The 19,542-nt window shown below is 40.4% G+C and overlaps 1 protein-coding gene across 2 annotated transcripts in view; it reads left to right on the forward strand.

The window, feature by feature from the left end:
• Nucleotides 1-18,834, forward strand: part of PRMT3 (protein arginine methyltransferase 3) — a 100,274-nt gene extending 81,440 nt beyond the window's left edge. For both annotated transcript variants that reach the window (XM_084852312.1, XM_084852321.1), the window contains 3 exons: nucleotides 3,304-3,354; nucleotides 3,539-3,626; nucleotides 17,513-18,834. In XM_084852312.1, coding sequence (XP_084708438.1) covers nucleotides 3,304-3,354; nucleotides 3,539-3,626; nucleotides 17,513-17,622 — 249 coding nt within the window. In that variant the 3' untranslated portion in view covers nucleotides 17,623-18,834. The remainder of the gene's footprint in view (nucleotides 1-3,303; nucleotides 3,355-3,538; nucleotides 3,627-17,512) is intronic.
• Nucleotides 18,835-19,542: the final 708 nt, after the last annotated feature.

Below are 19,542 nucleotides of genomic sequence, written 5' to 3' on the forward strand. Positions count from 1 at the left end.
CATTTTATTAGGTGATGCAGTTGCTGCCCCAAGAACTAGTATTCCTTTAGGGTATGGTGGAGAAGGGTATAGTGCTGGCTAATATGTCACAGAGAATCAAAAGTGGGGGTTGTTTCATTCTGTGTATCCTCGTTGCTTTGGATCTGAGTTGCTGTTGTTGTAATCTTATAAAACACTTAACATTTTTTGAGTATTTTACATATAGAGAGAGATAAGACAATCCCTTCCCGTAGGCTCACAATTTAGTAGACAGTTACCACAGGAAAAAGAAGTGAGGAGGGAAGAGAAAAGCAGTCATTGGAGCTGTAGCTCCTTCTCTGGCTGATGGATGGGGCCAGCTTGGCTCCCCCCACCCCAATGATTTTTTTCCTAAAAGGCAGAGTATGCAATCTCCCAGTGACAAAATAGCAGCAAGGTAGTGGTAGAATTGGTCAAAGGTTAGAACAGTTGCAAATTGTTGTGTTCACTTAATGGATGCACTGTTTAAAGAATATGTCACTGTTTGTGATGCCTATCAATGATGCTTATAATTAATTACTGGACCGGCCATGGTGTCTTACTGGATCAGCTCTGTGTGTTGGGGGTCCTGTTCCTACTTGCCAGAAAATACCATTGGGGGAAGGATTCAGCTCAGCCCCATGGCACTCATGTTCTGGGGTCTTGCAAGGTTCCATCTTATCTCCTATTCTCTTCAACATCTATATGAAATTGGCGGGTGAAGTCATCAAAGGGTTTGAAGTGAGGTTTCTCTCTGTCATCTGAGTCAGGTGAGACTGTGCAAATGCTGAAGCGATGACTGGATTTTGTAATGAGCTGTCTTAAGGCCAATAAACTGAAGCTGAATCCTTACAAGATGGAAGATCTGTGGATAGGGGTTTCTTGAGTCTGGAAGATCAGTATTCAACCAATTCTGGATGGGGTTGCCCTCCCCCTGAATGAGCAGATACACAGCTTAGGACTGCTCCTTGAGCCAACGTTGTCACTTGAGGCCTAGGTGACTTCATTGGCATGGACTGACTTTTCATGCTCTCATAATCTCCTGTTTGGATTACTGTACTGCTATCTACATGGGGTGCCACTGAAGATGACTTGGATCCTCAGTTAGTGCAGAATCTGGCTGCCAGAATATTAACTGGTTTAGCCAGGTGGAGTCATATTGTTCCAGTTTTGAAAGATCTACATTGATTACATATTTGCTTCTGAGGCTGTTCAAAGTGCCTTTAAAGCTCTAAATGGTTTGGGACCTAAATACGTGAAGGAGTGCCTCCTCCTATGCCAACCTGCCTGTGCTTGAAGATCTTTGAGGTCCTTCTCCATGTGCCATCCTTAGCAGAGGTGCCTTATGTATGCACTAAGGAGAATATATATGCAAGTTCATGTACTTTATTTATGCTTTTAGAATGCCCCGAGGAAGAAAACTTTGTTTACCAAAACTTGTTGAACCTTAATACATTCAGGCACTTTTGAAAACTCGTCTGGTCACTTTCAGCATTCAGTGGTCTGGTTTGCATGATTGCTGCAGCTTAAGCAAGCCACAATGGCTTGTTTAAACCACAGCGCATGCTGGGGAACCATTTGCCTAATTACCCACCTGGGTGCAGCTTGTCATGTTGTCCAAACCCAGGCAGCATGGCTTGTCTGATGAGGAAATGACCTTCAAATAACCCATGGCCTGTTGTTGGTGATTGTGCGAACCAGACCAGTGTCTTTCTGTAGTGATGCTTGTTGCCCTCTGGAATGCACTCCACAAAGAGCTACATGTGGCACTGACATCGCAATTTTTCTGGTGCCAGGTTAAGACTTTCCTATTTGCCCTGGCATTTTAAAGCATTACATTGTCTCCCTCCACTTGTAGTTTTTATAGACTTTTGCTGCCTTTCAATCTGTAATTGTGATGACAGAGACTTTATTGTATTTGTATTTTTTAAAATAGAATTTTTATGTCTGCTGTATACTGCTCTAGAATCAATTTTTATGTCTGCTGTATACTGCTCTAGAATCAATTTTTATGTCTGCTGTATACTGCTCTAGAATCAATTGGGTGAAGAGTAGTTTAGAAATATTATAAACATTTTCTTTACTGAGGAGAAAACATGCATGATGTTTTATTGGAAAGGAAAGTTTACATCATATGTCCTTCACAAATAGTCTTACATCCATGTTCTTGTGCAGAGAACTCGATGAAGACAATGTAGTTCACATGTAGAAATAGATGTCATTCCCATACAAAACTCTATCAGCCACACATGAGCCAACCAAAGGAGACAAAAGCGCCTGTGTGCATGCGTCTGTGTTGAGATGGGATTATGAGAGCACCTTGAGCTTTTGTGAAGGTGGTAGTATGCTGGCAGCTCTTGCACTTCCTAAATTGGGGTGATGATCTCAAGTTATATATAACATCTAACATTTTAGAAATGTATTGCTTCGGTGTATAGCAAGACCATGATCTGATGCATTTCCTTCAACACAGTTCTATGCATTGGAGTCATGAGTTCTTTAAAGTAATTAGATAAATGAATGTATGCTTTGAACAAATTACTTCCATTGCCTTAGACTTGCCATCTGTACTTGGTAGACTGTACTCGGATTCTCAGAAATGTATAAGCTTCAGCTTCCCATTTTTTATACTTTGAAACAATAGAATATAACTTCCATGATAGTAGTAGAAATGGAAAGACAGATCTTAACTAAATAAAGACTCCTGCTTTAAATTTGTGTATTCCTTTGTCTTTAAAAATCAGACTGCGTTAGAAATGTGAAGGCTCAGGGAGCAGTGAATGTGGGGGGACTGGGAAAACCCTGTTTTCCCCCCCAATTTTTTTTTTTTTCAAGTTCTGTTTTTTTCCTCCCCCCGCTTTTCTGGGGAGTTTTCTAGCCAATCACATCTCTAGTTTGCATATAAAGTGTATCATTTAAATATTGTTTTCTGTTTGTTTGTTTGTTTGTTTGTTTTGAACACCTGTGCTCAAGCAGGAGTTTGTATTAATCAAAATTATTTCCAGCATTCATATTGGTTATATCGAGAAAAATTTTAAATGTCCAGGATAATGGGCTGTATCCCATTTGGTAGTCCCTCCCATTGATGGAATGGCTTCCATCAGCAGAATGAGGAGGGGACAATTCTCACCCCCATCCCAGGACCCTCTGGAGTAGATTGCAAGGGGAGGCTGCAGGGAGGAGGAGACAGGAGGGGAAAGTCCCACCAAGTGAGCAGAAGACTGCTCACGTGATGCTGTATTTCACCCAATGGGTGTGAAGACTGCTAAAATTCCTGCTTGATATTTTGTTTTTGTTTTAATTCAGGCAATTGCTGGATATTTTGATATATATTTTGAGAAGAATTGCAACAAACAAGTGAGTACTTGAAGGCTGCATGTTCAAAATTAATTGTAAGATACAATGTCAGCTTTTTTCCTTAAGGTGTTTGGAAATAAGCCTATTTGATTTTGCAGGCATTTGTGTGCTTATATAATTGATTAATGTAACATGTTGTTAAATCTTGTACTTCATCAGAGATTTCTGCACTCTGTCACTTCAGGTATTATTCTCCACTAGTCCCTGTTGTACCAAAACGCACTGGAAACAAACAACATTTTTTCTGGAGAACCCAATTTCTGTGGAAGAAGGTACAGTATTTTTCTAGATAAACAGAATTTCTGTAACACAAGATACTACTAGACATACTTTCAAAACTATTTCAAATGCTAAAACTAAATACTTAAAATTTCCTGTGCAACAAACAAAAATACTATTTATTGCCAGCATTTCATTTCTACCTTGGACTGTATGGATCAGTATTTAGTTCTGATCTACATGTTCAGCAACATAATGCAATAGCTTTACCAAGACTCCGTCACTTCAAACCACATGCAGGACTGAATTTTGAATGCTCTTCCGCATTTAAAAAAAAAATTCTGTACATACACAACTAGGAATAGAAATAGAAAGAGGGCTAATGTAGACATTTTGTTCCTCTTGAGGAGGCCTCGTGATTTCAGTTGCTGACCAACCTCATCTCTGCATTGCGTATACACCTGTGTGCAAATGGTAAGATGTCTTTTAGATGAATTGGGTGATAACTTGTATCATGAAGGATAGTGTTCCTATCCATTGGTTTTCTATAATTCCATAAACAAATCTCCCCTTTTGACTTGTAAGTCAATGCATCCAAAAAGGAAAGCTCCCACAGATCTTTATATATAGTAAATTTATATTAGGATCCACTGGGTTTATCCATGCAAAAAGATCATTCACTGCACAGTCCTGATGGGTAACAATATAGAAGTCATCAATAAATCTTCCATAGAAGAGTTTTTGTGAACTGTGAAGATTACTATATGAGCCCCAAATAGCTGTCCTTTCTGAATGCATCATATAGAGATTGGCAATACTGCGTGCAACCAGACTCCCCGTGGCCACTCCTTTTATCTGGTAATAAAACTGATCTTCAAACCAGAAATAGAATCCGGTTGCACCCAGTGTTGCCAGTCTATATATGACACATTTAGAAAAGATAGTTATTTTGAGCCCAGGTAGTAATCCTTACAGTTCATACGTATTATTCTATGCTAGATTTATTGATGGCATCTATATATGTTGAGTTAAGTAAATATATTGTGTATGTACAGTGGGTTGGATTGGGTTTGAGGAGACCAATATTGGATTGTGGAATTTGTTCTATCACATAAACATGCAGCAAAGAGTGTGTTGGGCCATAACTCACCAAGGCAAGAACAATGCATGTATACGGTGGATGTAAAAGCACCACAAGTGGTTAAGAGTGGTGAAATACACAGCCTGTATACACAATAGTTGCATTCACTTGTTCTCCATGTATAGGTTCTACACATGGAGAAGGGAACAGCAGTAAGACAGACTTCTGCATCAAGAAAGCTTATGCATGAGCAGTTGCTCGCATGCCAGCTTTCCAGATGCAGATGGCAGAGGCACTGAGAGGGCAAGGCCAAAGCACATATGAAGAGGGTGGGGCCAGCAGCACAGTCCCACTGCCCCCTTCACCACATGGAGAAGCTACACATGGAGAGAAGTGAAAAGGGCAATTATAGCTTCTTAAACTGTACCTGTGAAGCAAGCTTTAGTTTGCTTCTCTCTTACATCTAACCTAGGATGTTTACAAGAACATAATCTCTGTGGGTGTCATTTCTCAGTCCCCTACAACGTAGCAAACAGTATCATACAGTCTAGAAAGGTGCATTTTCCTAGGCTGCTAACCTGCTTTTTCATAGCTTGCTTTATCTGATGTTTCTTGCTTGTTCCACATTAATAAATGTTCAGTGGTATTTATCTGAGAACACACTTAACATTAAAAATAGGCCTCTATTAAGATTTACTTAATATCCTATAAGAACTCTGTTAATTAAGGTCCTGTAACTTTAAGAACAATCGCTGACTTAAACATATTGGGTGCATGATCTTTCTAGGCCAGTGATCACAGTAATTCTGTTTGTCAGTATTTCCTTTCCATCTGCTATAAAATCCCAACATAATTTACTCCCCATCTTCTCCTTTTGTTAACTCTCAACAGCTCTGTTGTTCTTATGAAAATGTTGCCTTTTCAACATAGTATATCCCTCTTTATTTGGAATGAGTTCTGCACTGAGGCAACACAATCAAGAAGGGTCTTTTCGGTGTCATCACCAGCTTAACCTCAGTTAAAAGTAGTATCCAAAATAAAGATCTAAAATAATTTTGATTTATTAATAGGGGTTTATAGGATGCTTTTCAGGGTAACCCCTTCCAAGGCAGCTCACAATATATTAAAAGATTAAAAGTCGTAACATATTACAATCCATAAAACCACAATCTAAAAATATTATGTTATAACAATATTATGATAGCAGTGATGATTGTAAAGAGTGTTTTGTAAGATATACAGGGCCAAAGCCATACAGTGCATTAAAGATCCAATGCCAGTTATGTGCTTCCAGCTGAGTGGTTACAAAAGTATATAAGATAGTAATTGAAACCAGTCTAGGAGCAGCTGCAGCAAAAGAACTCACTAAAAACGTTGGTAACTTTGTATTTGATATAAAGATTGTGTGGAAATCCAGAGAAGTATCCCAAGTGTATAATAACTTTGCCAAAGTAGAGAATAACTTCATATAGTTATCTAAGTTTGATTTTAATGAACTTGCAAGAGGGAAAACACCGTATGTGGTGCTGAAAGGATGACACAGCGAACTGGAGTTAGCAATATAGGATGACTGAAGGCATCTGAAGAAAGGAGGAATTGAGAACTGGTCAAGCAACTGAAATCTGAAAGGAAAGTATCATTGGTTATACACCCATTTTAGTACCACTTCAGACTTAAAATATGGCTGGGAGTTTTTTTTAAAAAGGAAATTCTAAAGGCACAATTACAAACAATTCCAACAAGAAAAAAAGGTGGAAGACAACAGAAGAAGCCAGTGTGGCTTCACAAAACTCTTAGAGATGACCTGAAAACAAAAAAGCACACCTATAGGAAGTGGAAGGAAGGACAAGCTAAAAAGGAAGAGTGCAGGCAGGTAGCACAGAATTGCAGGGCTGGCATCAGGAAGGCTGAAGCTGAGAACGAGCTGCGGTTAGTGAGGGATGCTAAAAGCAACAAAAGGGCTTTCTTCAGATAGGAGCATAGTAAAAGACAGAGGAAAGAAATGGTGGTTCAACTATTATATAAGGATGGCAAAATGATAACCGATGACAAGGAAAAGGCAGAAGTGCTCAATTCCTACTTTAGCTCAGTCTTCTTCCGAAGGAAGGTCTATGACCCCCCTTGGCAAAAGTGAAGTGCAGGTTGAAGAGGCAAGATTGCAGCTTGAGATTGATAGGCATATGGTCAAGGAACACCTAAGTACTTTGAATGAGTTCCAATCTCCAAGGCCAGATGAACTGCATCTGAGAGTAATAAAGGAACTGGCAGAAGAACTCTCAGAACCGCTGTCTATTATCTTTGAGAAATCATGGCGGATGGGTGAAGTGCCAGATGACTGGAGGAGGGCTAATATTGTCCCTACCTTCAAAAAGGCAAAAAGGAGGAACCTGGCAACTACAGACCAGTCAGTCTGACATCAATCCCTGGGAAAATTCTGGAGCAGATTATACAGCAATCAGTCTTTAAGCACCTTGAAAACAATGCAGTGATTACTCGAAGCCAACATGGATTTGTCAAGAACAAATTCTGCCAGGAGAATCTGATCTCATTTTTTGATCAAGTAGCCTCCCTTGTGGACTGTGGGAATGCTGTAGACATCATATACCTCGACTTCAGCAAAGCTTTCGACAAAGTGCCCCATGATATCCTGATGAGCAAACTAGCTCAAAGTGGGCTAGATGAAACAACGATCAGGTTGATACACAGTTGGCTACAGAATCGGACTCAAAGAGTGCTTATCAATAGGCTCTTCTCAAACTGGGGAGAGGTAACGAGCAGGGTATTGCAGGGCTCAGCCCTGGGCCCAGTGCTCTTCAACATTTTTATTAATGACTTGGAGGAGGAGGTGCAGGGAATGTTAATCAGATTTGCAGATGACACAAAATTGGGTGGGATAGCTAATAGCCTGGAAGACAGAAACAGAATTCAAAGTGATCTTGATAGGCTGGAGCACTGGGCAGAAAACAACAGAATGACATTTAATAGGGATAAATGCCAAGTTCTGCACCTAGGAAAAAGAAACCAAATGCACAGTTACAAGATGGGGGATAGTTGGCTTAACAGTACTACAAGTGAGAAGGATCTTGGTACTGTTGTAGATCACAAGCTGAATATGAGCCAACAATGTGATGTGGCTGCAAAGAAGGCAAATGCTCTTTTGGGCTGCATTAATAGAAGTATAGCTTTCAAATCACGTGAAGTACTTGTTGCTGTCTACTGAGCACTGGTTAGGCCTCATCTTGAGTAGTGAGTCCAGTTCTGGGCACCACACTTTAAGAAGGATGCAGACAAACTGGAGAGGGTTCAGAGGAGGGCAACGAAGATGATCAGGGGACTGGAAACAAAGCCCTATGAAGAGAGACTGAAAGAACTGGGCATATTTAGCCTCGAGAAGAGAAGACTGAAGGGAGACATGATAGTGCTCTTCAAGTACTTTAAAGGCTGTCACAGAGAGGAGGGCCAGGATCTCTTCTCGATCATCCCAGAGTGCAGGACACGGAATAATGGGCTCAAGTTACAGGAAGCCAGATTCCAGCTGAACATCAGGAAAAACTTCCTGACTGTTAGAGAAATAGGACAATGGAACCAATTACCTAGGGAGGTGGTGGGCTCTCCCACATTGGAGGCATTTAAGATGAAGCTGGATAGCCATCTGTCAGGGATGTTTTGACTTGGATTCCTGCATTGAGCAGGGGGTTGGTCTCGATGGTCTTATAGGCCCCTTCCAACCCTACTGTTGTATGATTCTTCTATGATTCTATATTCGCAGCAGAAACATCTACAGCAGCCTTCCCCAACCTGGTGGCATCGAACCCCAAAACTCCAGGCAATGTCTCATGTATGTATTAAATAGCATGGCGGATAAGATGGAATCCTGAGGGACGTCACAGTCCAGTGGCCACAGTGTCAAACAGGAATCTCTTGGCACCACTTTCTAAAATCGCCTCTCCAGGAAGGACCGGAGGCGCCGTATAACAGTGTCTTGCAGTCTCATCTCAGAGATGAGTGCGCCAGAAGGATACCATGGTTGAAAACAACCAGCAGAACCAACCAGCAGAACCAACGGGGACACATTTGCCCTGTCCAGTTTCCAGTACAGATTGTCAACCAAGGTGACCAAACAGTCTCTGTCCCATAACCAGGCCTGAAGCCAGATTGAAATAGATTTAGATAATCTGTCCCATCCAGAAATCCTTCGAGTTCTATGTTTCTATGCAGTTTCTATGTAATACTTTAACAAAGAGAACAAAACAGAAAAACTCATTAGTGGCTGGAGAAACTTTAAAATGTCCAGAAGAAGACTTCAAAATAAAGCTTCATATGCTCCAAAACTGGCATTGAGTATTAGCAGGGAAACGAAAAAGTGTGTATGAGTATGCACGCATGAGTATGTGTGAAAACAGTGCCAGTGGCACGTACCAAAAGTTACTGTACAGCAGGGGTGGGCAACTGCGGGAGGTCCAGGGGCCATTTTCATTCTCTGTGAGCCACACTGGGAAGAAACACCACAAAATGTTAAAATCACCCGTTCACCCCTGAAATTCAGTGTCAAACTGCTTTGTACTGCTAAAAGGGTTAAATTTAGCGTGTTTGGAAACTAAATTTGACCTTTTCAGTACTTTGTAGCTCCTACAAAGTGCTATTTTGTTTGTAAATATTTTTTAAAAATTCAGGGTGCAGCAGCATCTGTTCTGGGGGAGTGGCAGGGGCCGCTTATTGCCTACCCCTGCTGTACAAGCTATTTGTTAGGCAAATTCTCCTAACAAATCCTTCTCCAAGCTGGTGCGCCCCCGCCCCCCCATGTCTTGGACTGCAACTCCCAGCATTACTGACTATGCTGGCTGGGGCAGAGGAGGATTGAACTCTAAAATGTCAGGAGGGTACAAGGTTGGAGAAGTCTGATCTACAGACTATGAAGCCATTTGGACTTGTCTGTTCTCCACCCCCATTTCATTCAATATATGCAGAACACTGCTGCTTAATCTTATTATTTTAATCAAACACTTCAGTGTCCACTAACTTAGTCAAACATGCAGGAAAAGCTCTGTATTAAACCTCTTCAGAATGGAGGTAAGGAATTACAGCCTTGAATGTAAAACATATTCTGTCTGGAAAGCTAGTCTGTCAGAAAAAGCTCTTAATGTCTCTGATGTGTTAGATTTCCATACATACAGATTTATTTTTTCATGGTAGAATGCAATTTCATACCTGCAGTCTGAGGGGAGACAGTAACTTCTAGAAAAAACTCAGAATGTAACAAGTTGCATCTGGAATTTTATTCTAGCCCAGCTATTGTTTATTTTGGTCTCTACTGTATTAGTTATCTGCTGCTTCAGGGAGTATTTGTACCTTTTTCTTTTTTCATTAGAGCTTCAAGTTATTGGACAGATACTAAATAATAGCAATAAAGGGGGAATTATCAATAACTTTAGCTGTCATTGGATACAGAAGTATGACAGTGTAAAAAGATCCCTTCCGTTGCTTGAAACAGTAACAAAAAACGAATCAGTAACTGAAATCCTGTAACAATGCCTTGGCATCTAATGGATGAGTTTGGACAAAATTTGGATATATTTAACACTTCAAAGACCACATGGAGGATCCTCTTGTCCTGCTTTGACATGCACTTGGAATGGTTATAGAATAATACTATTCACTCTACTGCATTGGATCCAGGGATTTGTGAATGGAACTGGGAGCTCTCAGCCCCCACAAACGGAAGTGATGGGAGTTGATTTTTATGCCAATTTTGTATCCCCCTGTGCCCTATCCCCAAATCTTGTCCAGAGAGTTGGAGGGCCCTCCAGAGCTGCGCGGAGTGCTGAAGGGGAAATTGGCAAAAATTTCCCCTCCTCCCAGTTCCATTTGTGGAAGACTCCACTGGTTCAGATCCCCTTCCTTTCAGGGAAGGTGCTCTTCCATGAACAGAAGAATTCCTCCCATTCTCAGAAAGGACTTGTTGAATCAAAGCCATTAATTACAGTTACTTCAGAATCAGGTACAACAACCAGATTCCAAAATAAGATAGATCTTGCATTTAGCCTATAATTAAACAAACCATTAAAATGACATTCATACTTTCTGATCCCTTGTTTTCATGTGGTGTGGGCTGAAAGGCTGCACAATGCAACTTTTGCAATTTAAAAGCATTTGTTTTGTCCAGAAAGGGTATCTGTTGTGCCACTATGAGATCACTTGGCCCTGCAGTAAAGTGAATGCTTATTAAGACTGTAGTCAAAATGACATGTACTAGGGAGGTAAGTCCCACTGAATGCAATCCAAGCAGTCATGATGTGGATTGTATTTTGCAAAGGTTCTTCTAACTAGAGTGGTAGTTACTGATCTCCATGAGTGATGTTCCAAACTGTGACAGCAATGCAGAGTGAGGTACAGCAGAATGTTGTCACTATGCTCCATTTGCTTGTAATACCATGCTGCATTACTAAATGACAGAGGAAAGAGCCATCTAATATTTTATAGTCAAAGGAAACTGTATCTACTTTGAAGGGCATTTTTGCAAGTACATTCTTGACTGACATAGATATGCCCCACAGATTTCACACTACCACCTCCTGAATACTCATTGCTTTTTTATGGAAGAACTGTCTTTATCTCTAAAGGTTAGTGCAAACTTGAAGAATCTTGCCTTGTTTTTCCCCAGCTCTTAATGCTTTTATTTTACTAAATAGAAAGGATGTACTAGGGAATGTCTCTGGCTTATCAGATAGAGTGAGATGTCAACCAATTGTTACATAAATCTTAAGTTGTCTATAAATAACCTTTTTTTAAAAAAGATTTTGACCTGACTTACTCCAAAAGGAGGGGGGGGACATATAAAACACCCTTCACATTCTTCTCCCTAGCTTATTAGCCATTGTTTTGAGTTTGGTTTATCCTGATAAGGATATTTAGAAATGGGCAGTGGAATTTTAATTGGAAGTTCAAAATCAAAATACAGGAGAACACCACAGTATGTCAAAATGCTATCTTAAGGGCCCATCCACAAGGCCGGACCTCAGATTATGGGGCTATATACATTACATGGCGGGTACATCAGAAATATGCACTTATCATATGTTCTGTGGTGCTGGGTGTACACATGGCACATACTTTTTTCTGGATGGCTGACTGAACTGGACCCATAGTCTGATTTCTCATGCTCCAGGTTATTTCTGCAATTGAAGTGCAACTCCATTGTTATTTCTGTGACTGACTCATTTACTGGCTGAGGTTTTTGAAAATTTCTTCCCTGTTTACCATTTCTGCCCCAAGTTGGAATTTCAAACTGATGCAGAAAAGCATCCTGTGAATGGAAGGCTTTTTCATCCAGCAGAGACACTCTATAATAGCTGGGGAAAGCATTTTTTTCTGATTTCCCATCCCCTTTAGCTCTTGAATCACCTCCTGTGCTGTTCCTCCCCCTTCCATTAGTAGCTGCCAGGAACTCTGCTCATCGGAACTCCACTCATGGGAACATTAGATCCAACATGCAGTGCACCAAGATTAGAACTACCACTACCGGACACTTTATTTCTTCCAGTGTATTTTCCTGTCAAGTACTCATACGTGTTGAAGAACAAACTGGTTAGAGTTTGTTTCCCCCTACTCACCCCCCTGTATTTGGATATGCTTTTTTCCTTCCTGGTTCTGTTATGTTTGTTTCTATAGCAAATGCACATATGCTTCCACTGGTGTCTATCATTGCTGCCTTCCCACTGTCTGCTTTTCTGCAGTGCTTCATATTGTGGCTCTTCCCATGATCCCTTCTATTTCAAAGGATACATTGTTTGAAAAGGATGTTATAACCAACCATTTAGGTTCAAAAGAATAAAGGGATTCATCTGGATCCCCAACTGTATTTTCAATTAAATTTTCAATTTAATGTTAGCTGCTGTGGTAAGTAGTCATGCTTACCTCTTTCCCCATTGAGTAATGTAGTTTTCTATACTTGCCTGGTAATTCCTTCAGTTTTTCTCCTTTGTCTGCTCTAATCAAGTCACAGTATAAATTGTTGCCACTGGTGCTAGACTTTTTCTTCTTCCATTTTGTGCTGTGTTTGGCTATGCCATTATGACATGAACAGTTTCTCATTATGGTGCTCAGCACCATAAATACATGTTTAATGCTTAGCCCATATATACATCATGCAGTGTCATTGTGTGTAAAACCTCAGTTTAAGCAAGAGGCTCAACAATAAATGAGCAGAAATGCTGTAATGTGCTCTGCTATAGAGCATTGCCTTTCAGGGGCAAAAAACCTGCTAATTATAATTGACACCCTGGGTTTTTTTCTATGCCACAGAAACAGCATGTTTCTTGCTGTGTGCCTCTGCTGGACTTCTTACTAGGCAAAGCCAGCTTCATTTTCTCCAAGGGAAGAGTGACAGTACTGCAGTAGAATGATAATGAATTCAGTCTTGATCAAACCATGGCATGACTTGTGCCTTACTTGCATCTTATTGAGATGAGGTGATGCAGCTCAGTCTTGGGAAGTGTTCTCTCCAGCGTATAGAGCAGTATGGCTGTTGAAAGCGCATCAGTCATTTTATATCTACATGGCATTGATTAATTGGTCTGATCTCCCTCTCTGTTATGATTACACAGCCATTGCTTTAGTTCAGCTACAGAAACGGCTGTGCACAAAAGAAGATTTAATGTGGCCCATTGGGGCGAAAAAGAGGCAAAGATCTGCCTCATGACAGTGAATTAAACTGATTGTCTGGGTCGTTTAATGCAATTAACATGGTTATAAATAACTGAGGGCTGTCCTTAATGAAAAGTCTAGTAAGTTGTAGAAATGTTGTCTTTTAGAGCTTGCCTCAAGGTATTCATCACTAGGACTGTTTAAATAGCAAGTTTAATTCATTTTCCTGCACTTAAACTGAGACAGTGTGTTCTGTTAAAATCACTGAGGGGTAGAATTATAATTCTACAGTGGAATTTCTTTGGCCAATTTTTTTAGAGAGAGAAACATACCTTGTTTTAGTTGTGACACCAGTAGGATCTTCTGTTCTATTAAATACAGATTTTTTTGTGTGACTGAGTGGATATTGAGCTTATTAAACAATTTTAAATTCTCCCTAGTCTGCTCTTTTACAACTAGTCTCCTTAAAACCATATCCAGAGAAAAGAATTGTGAAATCTTGTCAGCACTATCCCAGAGATTTTGAATTACATCTTCTAAAATGTATGTTCATTTCATTGTAAATGAATAAATCTACACTTCTCAACTAACATTCCTTTTTCTGATTATTAGCTTTCTTTTTTGAGATAAGAATTTATTTTAAAATAAGCTTCAATCCTGCAGTAGTGTATAACTGGTCATACACAGCAGCGATCAAGATCCATCCCATTAGTTCAGTGGGGTCTAGACGCATATTACATATAAAGCTCTTATCAATATTGACTAGCAGAGGGACATCATTCTGCATTTATACAGGTATTGAATTGTGCTGCTCAAGGTTTTCAACAAAAAAATAGTGTTCCATATAACTAAAAAAAAGTCAGATAATCACATTGTTGTTGAATTTATGAAGATTCCAGAAGATAGTACACTGTGTCTGCAAAGCAAGATATTACTGTAATAAAGCTTTCCTGGAACTTTGAAGGGAATTCTTTTAAAAGGCAGTAAAATACAATAGCAAATGTCATGGGTAGTACTAAATTTTTTTGGTTATCTTTTTTTCTCATCAAACCAATATCCAGTACTGTTCATATGCCAACAGTAGAGAAATGTTACTTCAGGCTGATATTTTTTACACATGGAAGAGTCATGGGTTTCAACATATGTCGGAGAGGTGGGGAACCTTTTTCAGCCTTAGGGCTGATTTCCAATCTGGGAAAGGTCTCAGAAGCCATATTGCATCTGTGGGTCATGCCAAAATGTGATTATTACTTATTTTAAGCCTACTCAGAAGCAAGCAGGATATGGATTCTGCATGTCTGCTCAGTAATAAGCAGGCCTGAATCATTCAGCAACACTTTCAAATAGCATCCAAATGCCAAGGCTCTTTACGTTTACTCAGAGGTAAACAGAAGAGACTCACCATATCTACTCACAAATAAGCATGACAAACTTCAGAAGTAAGCAGAACTGAATCACGTAGCAGCTTCCACCCCAGGCCCTGCCTCCTCTCCCCTGCAGGGAAAATCAGCAGCTCTGATTAGCAGCTGATAGGAGGTGAAAGCGTTCCCCTGCTGCATGGTGACAAAGGCATCCTTTCTCCTTGTGCAGCAGGGAAGAGCTGTTGCCTCTGATCAGCTGCTAATCAGAGATGTGAGCTTTTCCCTGCCAGAGGAGGAGGTACGGCCTGGGGAAGAAGCTGGTGGGTGAGATGGAGAACCTCTGTGGGCTGGAGGTTCCCTATCCCTAACAGAGACCTCTTATAAGGAGATGCAAGCGGCTTCCAGGCTGCTCCCACCCATTTCATGTATGAATATTTTTTAAAAGAAGGTAGAATACCAACAATTAAGTTCAAACCATGGTTTATCTAGGCTTCCACCAATCACTCAAAAAATGGAGACTACTTATCTTTATATGTCCCTATCTGTACAATGAAAATAGGTACCAACTGTATGTTCCCTTGTTTTCATAATGAGTTACTGGACCATTGGAGAACACAATTAAGATCATGCCATGTTTCCTGCATTAGCCCTTTCAGGATAAATTATAAAACCATTGAGCATATCTACCCAACATACTACTTTTCTCATGTGTCATTTCTTGATGAAGGCTTATGGGAACATCTGCAGGGGAAAGTAGCAACAGCAAGGCTCAGGAACCTGTTGCCCTCTAGATGTATTTGCCTATTGCTCCTATCCTCCAGTACATCTGTAGGGTGCCAGGTTGGGGTAGGCTGAGCTAGACCATTAGAAAAAAACTAAATGGTGGAGGTCATTAGTTAAGGCTGACCACCTTCAGTGCCTGGGTATAGATAGGAGTTCCTAACTTTCCTATTCAAGGAGAAAGTTGCACTTCCTTGTTTGAAAAGGCTTCTGAAGAGAGAATAGGGAGTCCGCTTGAGAGGGATGAGGGCAATATGTTCTTAATTCAGGTTGCTTTATCCCATAAAATTATGTGTTAACTTACAGGCTCCCAATTCCTATTCCATTTGTCAATTTTTTTATTTTATTTTGTTGCTCATTAGGACTTCTGTCATACAAGTTACATAATGAATGTGTTTGATTACAGAAACAGGGTTCCATCATCCTTGGAGGCACAGCAGTCCCCTTCATCTTGTACAATCTGCTGTAATACATGTAATGCCAAGTAAACAGTTGCACATATATAAAATGTGCTGGGCTGTCTTCAAAAATTTGTAGTACAGTTCTTTTCTGGTTTTATAGAAGTACTTTTATTTCCATCTCTTACATTAATGAAACAATTGAAAACCTCTAAGGAATACATTTTAAAAGTTTCAGGTATAATTTTACCCACTACTGAAGCATTCTTGTCTCGAGTGGGATACAAACAGCTGCTTAATACCAAATTAAATGCAACTCAAAGGAATGGGACAGACAAAGGAATTCAGTTGAAACATCATGAGATGGTATTTGGGTAAGCAGGATGTAGTTGATACAAGGCCAAAATATCTGAGGTAAAGAACTAGCAAAAGGACTGAGAAATCTCAAAAATAGTCAGACCTTTTCTTGAAATACAAAATTAATGTATTTAGTTCCTTATTAAATACGGGCAATTATTCAAAAACATCCCTTAGCCAAATCCAAAAGGTTATAGTCCAAGTAGTCATACAAATTAGAAAACATAGAACAAACTACTGCTAACAGATTTGGTGCTCTAATGTGTCCCTCAAAAACCAAATTGTGTGGATCAAACCCTGAATATTGTGTTAAAGTGATGTACTTCTGTCTCTCATTAGATAACATGACAAGACAAAGGTTTTAGGCGGGTTTGCCAGAGGTTAGTCCAGAGATCATGCCTGTAGCTTTTAAAAGGTCCAAAGCAGCAAATGTCTAAATGTCTATATGCTGTATACAGCAAATGCTGTATGTCTATACAGCAGGGGTAGGCAACGTGGTGCCCATGGGCATCAATGCACTCCCGGACACTTTTCTTGCTGCTCAGCAAGGTGCCTTACCCCTCCCACATTTAAACACACACACACACGCACACACACTTTCTTACCAGCAGCTGGGATTGCTGTGAAATAGGTTTCTGCTGGTGCTGAAAACTGGATTCAACGGAGTTTAGTGTGTTGGGTGGTGCAAACCCAGTCTTTTGGGCAGGTTACTTGTCCTTGCCATGCCTTCTGTGGCAGCCATTTTGTGGTGGTGCCCAGGACAGTTTCTCAAATTGCTAAATGAGCCTATAGCACAAAAAGGTTACCTACCCCTGCTGTACAGCTATGGTTTCACCAGTTTTTTGGTCACTCCTTAACGTTTTAAAAATTAATGGAAAGCTGTTAAACAAATATCTGCTGAGGTCTCCAGCCCCTGGGGAAGAGACAAAGCAAAGCAATTTTGTTGCATCAAGTGCATGCCCTAAACCCTATGTACAATGGAAGCAGTAGTCACCAAGCGTTATGGTGCAGTGTGTGTGCTGAACTCATTAGGGAAATCCTATTCCCTATTGGGAGTGGTGGGATTGAATTTAAGTCCAGTAGTCAGAAGACAGGATGACTTCTCCAGAGTTGTTATGGGCAGAATTCAGTGAGCCAAGGGTTGCTTGCTTTTTTCTCTCTCTTCATTTCCTAAAAAGGATGACCAAGATTGCAAAAACATAACCAACTGAAATGCCATCCAAATGGTGGTCTATATTGTGTCAATGGAATGTGCCATATATGTAACCCTTTACCTGGTGATGTAATGAAGTTCCTGCATTTGTCCTTTGTTTTTATAGGTGAAGAACTGAAAGGAAAGATAACGATCCACAAAAATAGAAAAGATCCACGCTCCCTCATCGTAATACTTTCAATTAAAAATGAGAAACAGACATATAGTCTTCAGTAAGGACTGTTGCACAACCAGTTTCGAGATCCATTCTTTTAAAAATGTATCTGATGGCAGCTATTTGCAGGCAGATACATCTGAATTGAAATTATGGTTGTTTGGTTCAACTTCTGATATGTTTTTCTGGAATGATAGTGTTAGCAGGTCTGCTATATGGGACTATTAGTTCTGCACACCATTTCATACAGTCTGAGAAGTATTTCTAGTAAGATGAATCCATAAGGAAGACTGCAATCCTGTGCATACTTATTTGTGAGTAGTCATACTGAACACTGGGACTTCCTTCTGAGTTATGCATGGTATCGCACTGGAAATTGAGTCTGCTCAAGTCTGTATGTAGTAGTGGCACAACAGCAAAAAATATTGTTAATGAATTGGGCAGCCGCAGTTACTTCATGATGTAGGAACACTAGCAAAAGGGGGGGGGTATTTTCACCCAGTATTTTATAAATACAGTTAAAAAATGAACTCATTTGTATTTTGGTGTCATGAATGTATTATGCCTCTTGACTTTAAAATGTCACATTGAATCTTTGTTTTGTTCTGCTAACATTTTACACATGACATCATATACCCTTCATATACAGAACAAAATCTGACCATCCTGGTTTGTCATTGTAAATATATAAACTGTTAAAAAATTAAACTCAAACAACTGAGAAGAGTACATGCTGTGTAATAAATAGCTTTCTTACAACTGTTACAAGTGATTCAGAATAGCAATCAACCCCAGGAACTATTGGGTGAAGTTGATTTTCTAGTTCTTTTCAGTTTGGTTTTGGGCCCAGTTTTGGGCCAAACTGCTCTGATCGCTCTGTGGGAAATCCATTGCCGAGAGAGGTGGGAAGATTGCAATCCTGTTGGTTCTCTTATACCTTTCAGCAGCTTTCAGCACCATCAACTACAGTATCATTCTGGATTGGCTCTGAAGAACACTCAGCTACTCACTGATCACCTCCTTCTCCTGCTCCTCTATTCTCCATGAATAATCCAGATGAGGTGTTACATGTCGTTTATGCTGAACTTTGAAGAAAGCAGAAGGTTCTGCCTCCAGAGCTCCACACAATAAGAAATCTCCCTGACATATACAGAGAATGCAGGAGAGGAGAAGTGTTGCAAGTGGCCAAACAATGGCTGTCTACTGTACCAAGCCAGAGTTTATAAAGTTAATTTATTTAAAGTGTTGCTGAAATAACATTTAAAATAAGTGTGAAGTGCACAAGTGTTTGTCATACTGAACACTGAGGGAAAGCCAGCAGGAGCAGGGAAGCATCCGGTTTGGGTTGAATCATCCCAGGGGATGAAAGTGAAAATGTTTCTGATGCCCAAATGTAGAAGGGGAGGAAATAGGTCTAGAGCATATAGTGAAACATGATAGCCAGTCAAAGACGCCATAGCAGAAGAGGCACACACCATAGACATCTGAGGAGGGACACCATGAATTGATGTTTCTATGCAAACTCTAGAAGCTTCCAAGCCAAAATGGGAGAGTTGGAGTGCCTGGTTTTGAAGAAGAACCTAGACATAGGCTGGGTTCAGATGATCAGAGGGGAAAAGAAGCCACCGTGGCTTCTTTTCCCCTGGCCCAGATGTGCTGCTTGCACACCTGCCATTTCTGTAATTACCCTTGGCTTGGTGTGGGTTGACTAGTCATCCAAACTCAGTGTGGTGCGCTGCAGGGGTGACTTCCAAACCACCCCATAAGCCATGGCGTTGTGGCTTCTTTACCTCTGATGATTGCCCAAACCTAGCTATAGCGGGCATTACAGAAACCTGGTGGAATGGAGAGAACCAGTGGGATACGGTCATCTCTGGATATAACTAGGAAGGATGTACTAGAGGAGGTGTTTGTACTTTAAGAAGGGCAGAATGTTGAGCAGACTAGAACATCCAAAAGGGGCTGACTCTTCCACAGAAGTG

The sequence above is a fragment of the Heloderma suspectum genome, chromosome 1 (genome assembly GCF_057233095.1).
Source record: "Heloderma suspectum isolate Gila_16-S chromosome 1, 16-S_ref, whole genome shotgun sequence".
NCBI classification, from domain to species: domain Eukaryota; kingdom Metazoa; phylum Chordata; class Lepidosauria; order Squamata; family Helodermatidae; genus Heloderma; species Heloderma suspectum.